This window comes from Mastomys coucha, unplaced genomic scaffold (genome assembly GCF_008632895.1).
Source record: "Mastomys coucha isolate ucsf_1 unplaced genomic scaffold, UCSF_Mcou_1 pScaffold20, whole genome shotgun sequence".
In the NCBI taxonomy this organism is placed as follows: Eukaryota; Metazoa; Chordata; class Mammalia; order Rodentia; family Muridae; genus Mastomys; species Mastomys coucha.
The window spans coordinates 58324174-58335319 of NW_022196903.1; the positions used below are offsets into that span (position 1 = coordinate 58324174).

At 37.9% G+C, this 11146-nt stretch overlaps 1 protein-coding gene across 3 annotated transcripts in view; it reads left to right on the forward strand.

Annotated features, from left to right (window-relative positions):
- Grid2 (glutamate ionotropic receptor delta type subunit 2) overlaps positions 1-11146 on the forward strand; it is a 1405618-nt gene that overhangs the window by 832151 nt on the left and 562321 nt on the right. For all 3 annotated transcript variants that reach the window (XM_031382072.1, XM_031382070.1, XM_031382071.1), the window contains one exon: positions 1991-2110. In XM_031382072.1, the coding sequence (XP_031237932.1) occupies positions 1991-2110 (120 nt within the window). The remainder of the gene's footprint in view (positions 1-1990; positions 2111-11146) is intronic.

Genomic DNA, 11146 nt, shown 5'->3' on the forward strand with positions numbered 1-11146 from the left:
AGGCAGGAGGCTGACTTTCCTTGAAGTTTTCGCCTCAAATACCGCCATCACGCAGGTGTGCGTGGCAGTTGACAATAGTTATCTAAAAGTCTTTTATGAAGTAGGTATTCTGTGAGTGTCTAAAAGGCAGAGAGGAAGAGTGAGATGGAGCAGATAGCATAAAACCAGCCAAGAAAGACAAAAATGGAGCTACAGGTTAAGACAAGTGTTACATGTTTAGCCATCAACACTACAAAAGTGATAACTGGCGCAGTTCACAAACTGAGATTAATTGTTGTCAAAATAAATGTCATTACAGAGCCAAAATTCTTCCCAAGATATACACTAATGTTGAAGTGACTGAAAAATCACAGTAAGTTTAAAATCCTAAGATGAAGGTCTATAGAGCAAAGTAAGAAAGAACAGTAAGGAGCAGGTATGACCCAAGTGGCCATCTGTCCACGAGGAGGCCATATACATGAAACAACTCACAGATTATATGAAGCTCAAGAAGAAGGAAGACCAAGTGTGGATGCTTCAGTCCTTCCTAGCATGGGGAACAAAATACTCATGGGAGGAAATATGGAGACAAAGTGTGGAGCAGAGACTGAAGGAAAGACCATCCAGAGACTGTCATACCTGGTGATCCATCCCATACACAGAAACCAAACCAAGACACTATTTTGGATGCCAAGAAGTGCTTGCTGACAGGAGCCTGATATAGCTGTCTCCTGAGAGGTTCTGCCAGAGCCTGACAAATGCCTATGTGGATACTCACAGCCAACCATTGGACTGAGCACGAGGGTGGGGGTTGGGGGGAGGTCTAAATGGAGGGGTTAGAGAAAGGACTAAAGGACCTGAAGGGATTTGCAACCCCATAGGAAGAACAATATAAATCAACCAGACCCTCCAGGGCATCAGGACTAAACCACCAACCAAGCAATACACATGGAGGGACCCATGGTTCCAGCCACATATGTGGCAGAGAATGGCCTTGTGAGGCATCAATGGGAGGAAAGGCCCTTGATCCTGTGAAAGCTTGATGCCTCAGTGTAGGGGAGTGCCAGGGTGGGGAGGTAAGAGTGGATGGGTGGGTGGGAGACCACCCTTATAGAAGCAAGGGGGAGGGGATGGGATAAGGAGTTTCTGGAGCAGAAACTGGGAAGGGGTATAACATTTGAAATGTAAATAAATAAAATATCCAATAAAAAAAGATTGAAGGAAAGATGGAGTCTGGAAATTCCCAGAGTCTCAGTGCGAGCAAAGACAGTTGAGAGCATAAAACATTGTCTAGCCCAATTTACCTTTGCTTATATAAGAATGTAATTTATCGTATTTACTAAAAGTTTTATAACTATAACGTAAAATTATAAAGTTGTACATATTAATCTAAAACAGTATAATATTTTGATATATATTTATAGATACACACACTTGTTCATATATAAATCAGGCAAATAACATATTTCTTATGAAATACTTCAAAATCTTTTCTTTGATCTTTTGCAAACAATATATTCAATTATTTTTATTGCTTTGAAAATAAATTCACAGGAGAAAATAAACTAAAAAGTTTATGTGATGCATTTTAAAATTCCAAGGTATAATTATAGATCAAATTTAACTGGAATTGTGCCCAGAATAGCGTCTTTTAGTTTCCTGAATATTCCTGTACTCTGGTGATATGCCTCTGTGCTTCACAAAACATAGTGGCCATATCTTCACTGTGGAGCTAAGACTCAGCTCTAACCAGGCTCCATTTTGAGTAGTCATTGGCTCATAGGGCCTAAATTATTTTGGGGGACAAGTGGATGAGATTGAATTAAGTGTCTTCTGATGACTTTTAGAAGAACTCCTGGGTGTGTTGTGCATCTAGTAAAATTAGTCCGTTAATAAACATATTCTTTGAAATTTTATTTTACGAATGGAGAGTGCTTATAACTTCTTTTATCCTTTATTATTAGTTGTTTGGTTTTTCTGAACTTTTAAGTGTGTCTATTCCCTCATCTAGGGTGGAGTTAATGGACTGACTGGAGATCTAGAATTTGGAGAAAATGGAGGCAACCCCAATGTCCACTTCGAAATTCTTGGAACTAACTATGGAGAAGAACTTGGCAGGGGTGTCCGTAAAGTAAGCCTAGACGTATTATAATTTCTTTTCTCTATACTGTTGTGGTTTTCCAATATAATTCTCTGCAATGTGATCACAGTATCATTAAAATGCATGTGAGCAGGAATAAGGAAGAAGGGCACTCCTTAGACAGACAGTTGGGCGTTTAGAGTACTTTAAGATACATAAATTCATGGAACAATTAATTAGATTCATACCTTAGAATGATTTAACTGAAGAGAAAGAACATACTGCTTGCCTAGGGAAATTGTATCACCTTTCAGTCATTGTATTAATGCTTTTATGAAATACTAAATTAAATATTTAGACAAAGCCCAGCTGTTTGATTTTTAGTTTGTGACATGCACAAAATCAAAATAAGTGTTTGAGTAAGTTTAATACGGTAGTATTGAAAGTTGGCTATAGAAAGTGAAATTTTCTGTGTGGTCTGTAGTCAGGAGATTATACTTTACAGGAAATGATCCTTAGTATATTCTGCAGATCATACAGCTAGGTACCAATAAAGGATGTTTGACAGAATACCGTGACTATAGCTCTCTCAAGGAGAATTACAATAGTCCTTGGAGAAATGACTTTTATGTATTTTGAACCTGCCATTTTTCAACATTTTTGTAGGGGAAAACTGCAGGTAAGTTTGCATACAGAGCTGACAGCTCTAAAGGTCTGGGTGTCTGAAGTTGACTATGTTGAGGGTAATTGGTTGTGGATATGCTTCAAAATAATAGCAGGTACTGGGAAAACCCCGATGCACTCCCTCAATTGCAAGCCTGATACTGTACTCCAAATTTAATTTGGTCATTGGGTTATCTCTTTATCACCTAATGAAGCAGAATTTGCCAGTATTCAGTCTTGTACTCATTCTTACATATTCTCTTTCCAGCTCTGAAAGTCCTGCCTTGTTTACCTGATTCATCCTTGCTTTGGCATTTAGTAGAAATATATTAATTTATATTGTTGTACTTTTTCTATTATTTTATAAATGTGCCATAATTTATTATACTGCTTATACATTAAGACAGTTCCAGTGTTCATACATATGCTTATTGACTATATACTATTGTTCTTGTGCATATATTTTTGTATGGAAGAGTAAAATTACAATAGAAGACACATGCCTTAAACATTATGGACATCATCAAACCTGTTATTGAGATTTATCAGCATTCGCTTACCAGAGCAGTATAAGGAAGTCTTGCCACCACATGAGCAAAACACATCCTGATTTGTCAGACTTCTAAGCTTCATTTCATTTCTTGATATAGTCATACATCTTCATGGTTTCTGTTTAAATTCTCTGACTATAAAGCATTCTACTTCCTATTTGGGGTATCTTAGATTTCTCTTTGACTTTGTTTCCCTTTCAAGTTTTGTTTTTTGGTTGCTATCTCTTTAGGAAGGTAGATGTGTCTTTTGTCTTTCAAATTGATACTCAGATGTGCACAGTGATGCAGTGAACACATGGAGAATTTGTCTTTTGCTACTTGATTAAATGACAAGAATTATTTTCTTCCCTGAGAGTGTGGTTTTCATAGCATTCTTAGTACATTTAATTTGCCTTTATTATGAATATTTTTCTATGATTGCTGATATTTATTCTTATTCAGACCACACTCCCCATCCGAGTCATGGAGCACTTAGGGATCTTGCAAATGTTCACACTCTTCTGCCTTTTATGACTCCCTACTAACTCATTTGAAGAAATGGATTAAGAAAAGAACGAAATTCCATTCTTTAAACTCCACTGTGTTTGCAGTAGTTTTCAGATGAGACTTAAATGCAAACTCTTTGCAATAGTAAGTATACAATGCATATGAAAACTGTATTCACCAGTATGATCTCATCCTGGATGGAGGAGTTTTAGAGTGTTTTTGTCATCTGCACCCTCATCCTATAACAGACATTGTGCTTAGTCTCAAAGTTTATAAACACAGAAATGGACAATGTAATACAGCATCATTTGTATAGTCTTCTCTTAATGCAACTTTATAGAACATCCCTAATATCATTTAGAAACATTTTGGATATTCGTGTAGGAGAGTCCTCCTTTAATTTATAATCTGTAACTAAAAAAAATACATATTTTAACTTTTCCCATTTATTGGTAAGATTTTAAAGTCATAATAGTACTATTGAATTTTTATATTCAGCTTTCTCATTCAGCTTTTAATTCTGGTAAATCATCTGTACATTTTTGTTCATTTACTGCAGATTGTTTTATCACCTGGACTTAATGACAGTGTTTGCCTCTTATTTGTACTTTTGCAACTATTATTTGTGTGTGTGTGTGTGTGTCTGTATGTGTGTATGTTTGTGTGTGTTGTGTGTTGTGTGTGTGTGTGTGTGTGTGTGTGTGTGTGTGTGTGTGTATGTGTGTACTTGGGAACTCAGGACTATGGTTACTGGAAATAATAATAGTAGACATCTTTGAATTGCTGATTTCAATATATTACTACAAAATGCACTTTTACTTTCTAGGTTTTCATTCAGGTTAATGCCTCTGATCTCATCGATTTCTAGAATACACTAATTTCATTTTAAATATAGATATATATTTACACTTACATAAACCACATTTGCTTTGTTATCATCTTGCCTATCTCTCATTATTACATGCATGATTATGATTTGGGTTTTCTGAAATTGTCCTTCCAGTTAGATTTTACACTGAAGTTAAGCTGAATTAAACTACATGTATTAGTAAAGTGAGCACATCAGAGCCCTGCACAGTATGAACATACACCAATCACTTACCATTGACAAGCAAATCTTAATTTTTAAGTAACTAAACTTTTATTGAGGTGAACCTATTCTTAAAATTGTTTCTTTATTCACTTTACATCCCAATATTTGCTCCCCTCCTCCCAGTATGCCCTCACACAGATGCAGATCCTCTCCCCTATTCCTCTCTCCCCTTCTTTTGATAAGGGGTCGCTCCCCTCTGGGCCTCACTCCCTCATTATAACCCCCCTGCCAGAGTAAGTCACTGTAGGACTATGTTCACCCTCTGCTACTGGTGCCAGAAAAGGTGGACCATTTAAGAAAACCCAATCCACTGGTGGGCAAGCAACAGATTCAGGGACAGCCCTCACTCTAATTGTTGAAGGACCCACATGAAGGCTGAGCTGAACATGTGTTAAATATGTGCAGGGGGCCTAAGTCCAGCTCGTGTTCACTCTTTGGTTTGTGGTTCAGTCTCTGGGACATCCCTAGGGTCCAAGTTAGTTGACTCTGTTGGTCTTCCTGAGGAGTCCCTATCTTCTTTGGGACTTCAAGCCTTCCCTCAACACTTCCATAAGACTCGGAGAGCTCCATCTCATCTTTGGCTGTGGATCTCTGCATCTCTTTCTATTGGCTTCTGGGTGAAGCCTCTCAGAGGACAGTTATGCTAAGCTCCTGGATGGACAAAGTTTAATGGATGGCAATGCCAGATATTTAAAGAACAAAAATAGAAAACAAATAAAAAGGGAAAAGGTTAACATGTTTGTGCAGAAACTAAATAGCTTTGAGAAGATGCAAAGGAGAATATTTAGAATGTAAATAAATGAAGCATATTTGAATATTAAGACTCTTAAATGGCTATGTCATTGGCTATGTCACTTAAGAGAAAGAGTTGAAGATGGAAAAAATAGTGTTGAGTAATGATTGATTTCAAGAACGAACATAAAGGGAGAGAATGGGATGAAGAAGTAGCTGGTATTCTTGACCTTAAGTAGGATGGGTGTGGCTCACCAGAGTACAAAAGAAGGGGTGAAAAAAGAAGTAAGTCAAGACCTTACACAGTATGGGGTTACTGGTGTTAAGGAACTAAGGCAATAGTTACTGAATATAATGGTTTTTACTATGGAAATCAGAGGTTGAGATTATCTACTAGAGGAAAAGGCACCATGGTAGCAAAAGATATTGGAGATTAGGAAGCCAGAGGCTTAAAGTGGCAAACAGGAGACAGAGAGGAATTGCTAGGCAGGGCTGATACCATATCAAAGGACAAAAGCAAACACTTCACTGTAGCAGTAATCTTAGTTGTGTTTGTCAGCACCCTCAGCACACTGAATGAGTTTGACTGATGCAGTCTGGATATTATTTTTTAAATCAAGTTGCTGTCCTTTTGTTTTACTTTTATTATAGTAATGGAGTAAACCAAGTGAGATTACAAACAACAGTAGGATATGATTAAAATGACAAAGCTTGAAACTTATCCTAGACTGGGTAACAAAGGAGAGAAAAAGAGAGTTTCACCAACAGAAAAAATGTAAGGCCCGAATAGCTTCATCCTGGACATGTCTCAAGCTTCTATCATGACCCAAGAGAAGTAGGAGAATCTCTGAGCCAGAAAACTGTTTGAGAAGAGAATATCTCAGCATAGGATGGTTGGGGTGCATGAATGCTTATGAAGGGGGCGAAAGAGGGCTTCCAGCCTATCAGCCCTAGAAGTCCTGTGTGTTCCATAATAGCTGGAGGTCAGTGGAGTCACTTCGACCTGTGCGTAATTCAGTCCGAACTCATTATCTAGCATTAAAGGAACAATGATAGAAAGACATTAAAGTATGTGTACATCATTTTCAAGTGTAACAGATGACCATGGAACTGTTCAGACTTCTACTCTCTAGCTTCAAAAATGGACTGAGGCTCTCCTAAGAGCAAATACTATGTAGATCTTCCACTAGACATTGCAAGGATTCTTATGGACTACTGCCTTTCTAAGGTATCTTTTATATTGTTGGCACTCTCAAATGTTGTGAATCCAGATGTGGGGACACACACCTGCAGCTACAGCACTGAAAAGGCTGAGGAACAATTGAGAATTTTCAGACTCCATCTTCCCAACTAAAGAGACCCCGGGTCAAAATAAACTTTTTCTCCTTGTTTAAAAAACAGTTTAAACATTCCCGGTTTTACATATTCGATAGTGTATATGTGTATGTGTGAATGTGTTTCTATACATGAGTGCATGTGTGTGTGCGTGTGCGTGTGCATGTGCGCATATGCCTGTACATATGACCATGAGCACCAGTTGGCACCCTAACATATTTGTTTATAAAGATCACTTTTTTTCCACAAAATTGTAAGTTCCATAAGTTATTTACTTGGTAAATTCTTAATCTATGCTGTTTTAAGATCACTGTGAATTAGTTGGGGAAATGAAGCTCAGTTAATGTGTGGAACAGATCCTTCATCAAACATTGGGACAAACAATAATGCTTTCAAAGATGCAAAGAAAGCCTTCCCACTCATATAGCTGCAGTGGAGATGTTTTAGGTATCTGTCCGGAATTAAAGCTCCAGCCTCTACCACTCTATCCACTTCTCAAAAAGAGGAAATGGCCTTCCAACTGAGGAGCTGTCAAGTTGTCAGGGTTTGTTGTGCAGCCAGAGGCTGAATGTGCATGATGCTCACATACTTATCGCCTCCAGCAGGGATCCTGTCAGATTTCATGAACCGGGCAGAGTGTGTTTGTTAGGATTTGACCACAGATGCGCAATCCTAAATGTTGGATCAGTCTGTGCTGCGTTGGCATTATGTGAATGAAGACTTCGTTCCCTTGAGTTCAGTGGGCATGTGAAAACAGAAAATTCTCACCAAAGCGAAGAGCTTTCCGATTTTATGTCTTTTATATATTGTTTTTCTGGGAAGTAAGGTGTTTAACTCAGACAATAGTATATTCAAGGTGCATCACGTATCCTTGAGAAAAATTGAGGTGAAACTCAAAGCTTGTTTTCGAGGTCCTCAAGATTTTCTATTAATTCTGCAGTCAGACTGTTCTTCCTGATGCTGCATCTCGACCCAGGATTTCCATGAAAATAATTACAGCAGTAACACTGTATAAAGCAACCTAAATCTGAGTTTATAATAGAACTATGCAAAAAGAAGGCCTATTCAGAGTAAAACCATAAAGAATCAGTACAGTTTTTCCTAGAGACAGTATTCTACCACAGTTTTTGTTTGTCTGAATTTTGTTTGTTCCATTTACCAACACCACCCACGTTCTACTGTGAGGAACTGAGTTCCAGAATTAACATGTAATACTCTGCCCTTAAGGTCTTCAAACTTTATCATAAGAGGAAAATAAGGCCACGAAAAATGGATTAAAGCTGCTTCCACAGCCAGTCTTACCCAGACAGTAATGTTTAGAACAGTGATTCTCCACCTTCCTAATGCTGTAGTCCCTTAATACAGTTCACATTACTGTTGTGACCCCCAACCATAAAATTATTTTGTTGCTACTTCATCCCTTACATATAATTTATAAAAACAATAAATTTAATTATATTGCCTTCTATTGGATTAGGCCTTCAAGGAAATTTTTGTATTACAAAATCACATGATTTCCTGGTAGCCTCACACTTTATAAACTGCTATATTGTGTTAGAATGTAAAGAATATTGATCACAGGCATCACCTGTGAAGAAGGGAGTTCTGTTATTTTTGAAGTGCAGGCCGTGAGAAGATCTTTTCAGCTTTTAAAATGTTCCATGTGCCATAGCTGGAGGGTGAAGAATGTAACTACCTGTTCCGATGGCTAGGTTTTCTCTGCCTTTTCTAGAAGAGTAAATTGCTCTTTCACTAAGATTGCTTCTGCAGCAGTCCAGGCTTCTGTACTCACTGCCTCTTGCAGACAGAGGAAACCGTCATCTATGGAGGTTGGGATGAGGTGACTCCTCCATAACACAGCACAAATACCTGACAGAGCTGAATTCCAATGCCAGGGTTTGATAGACAAAGAAACATCTTTCTGGAAGGACTATAAAATCTCAAAGTGTTGCTTAATGTAGTGATCAACTTTGTAGAGGATGCCTATATTGTTGTCAAATATTACGTCTGAATGTCACTCTTAGGTCTTTTGTGAAAAGATTACCATATGGTAGCCTGAATAAAAGCCACCCTCATCTATGGGAATGGCAACCATCCGGTCTATTGGGTTTCCCGTTGGACTGAGAGGTGGATGAAGAACAATTTTTTTCCATGTTCAGCTTGCAAAAATCTCACGTGTCCCACTCAGATAAATATTTTTCATTCTCATATTCCTAATCTCCATGTGAGAAGTAGAGTCGGTCTCAGTTCTCAGGCCTTAAACTAAGAAAGGGAACAGGACGATTGATCAGATGCTTCTCGGGCTTTGGGATTTAGACCGGCATCACAGTCTACAATCTGGTTCTCTAGCTTAAGATGGCTGCCCTTGCTACTTCTTCACATCCATAACTGAATGAACCAATCCTGCATAATATATTTTATGTAATATATATTTTTACATTATTGAAATATCTATTTTTATGTGCATCACTATTTTGGCCATATATATACATATATACATATATGTACACACACACACATACATATATACATACACACACTATAGTATGCTGATGCCTACAGAGCCCAGAAGAAGGTGTTCAATGCCTTGAGACTGGAGTTACTCTTATTAGTCACCATGTAAATGCTGGAAACAGAATCAGAGTTTTCTAGAAGAGCATAATCATATATATGTATATGATCATGTACCAAGAGGATTATGTATGTTATAGTTTCTGTGTAGAAAAACTCAACTAATACATATGGTGTAGATTGTTTTAATATTTTTTATAGAATGAAACCATTACGAGGGGTTGCTGAAATGATTTAACAGCTGAGAGCACTTGTTGCCTCTGCAGAGTACCTGGGTTCAATTCCAGTACCCACATAGTAATTCACAATCACCTCTAACTTTAGTTCCATAGTTTTAGATACCCTCTTCTAGCTCATTGTATACCAGGCTCACATGTGGTGTGTATATATGTATGTGTGTATATGTATGTATATATATATACGTACACACACTATAGTATGCTGATGCCTACAGAGCCCAGAAGAAGGTGTTCAATGCCTTGAGACTGGATATACTCCTGAATATATATATATATATATATATATATATATATATATATATATATACACATACATATATTCAGGAAAAACATACACACACACACACACACACACACACACACACACACGTGGAGGAAGGAACTTTGGTTCAAAAGCCATTTTGATCAAAATTTCCATTTTGAATAGGGGTCAAATAAAGTTCCTACATTCTATTTGGCAGAGAGAGAGATGTACATGGGTTGTCAAGTTAATACATGAATGCTAGGCAATTCACACCACCACAGTTGGACAAACCAAGCAATGAGAACAGGATAAGTGTAACACACAGGAAAATGTCCCTAGGGAAGTCCCCTCTCCCTGAATCTTGATTGGTGGGAAAATGTTACTGTAACTTGACACAGGTATCTGTGGTTTTCAGGCTTAAAAGATCTCTAACACTCTGGCTCCAATACACAGTTCAGCTGGAGAGTCTGTCATTTGTCCCTGATTAATCACTAGTGGCTTCATTACAATAAACTCTATTTTCCATATTGACATAGTGTTTAAGTTGTGTTGGATCCAAGTGGACCCTATAACAATAAATAAATAAAAATTTTAAGAAAAAAATAAACTATTTTCTGTAAGGTAGTTGCTATTGCTCTGTAAAATGTGAGACATCTTGTGTCCATATAAAGGATCAAAGATTCTCTCAATATCTCTGGTTCATGTGCTAAAGTGTTCATTGGTTTGGCCTCAAATAGCATGAAAGATACAGAAGATAAAAGACTTAGTTTCCTTCTTAGTCCACTAGATCACACCCAGAATAAAACAGAAGGGCATCTCTTCATGCCTGATTTTGGAGCCCCCAACCCTCCAGACACAGAGAGATACACACTACCAATAAAATTCTATGCAATTCAGATTCACAGATATAATATGATAGTGCTTGCTCTCCTGCAAACCAGTATTTTTTTAAGTTTGGTCATAAACTGTAATTACTTGTAGGCAGCCATTTGGATCAGCGGCCACTTAGACTATCATATCCAAGATGGCGCTGGTTCCTGATACACTGTAGCAACAGACTATTCTGCTCATGCGCCCCTCCCGAGTGGGTGTATACTGTGCATGAGCCCTCCCGAGTGGGTATATACTGCGCATGCGTCCCTCCTGAGCAGGTGTATGCTAATGAGGGTTTGA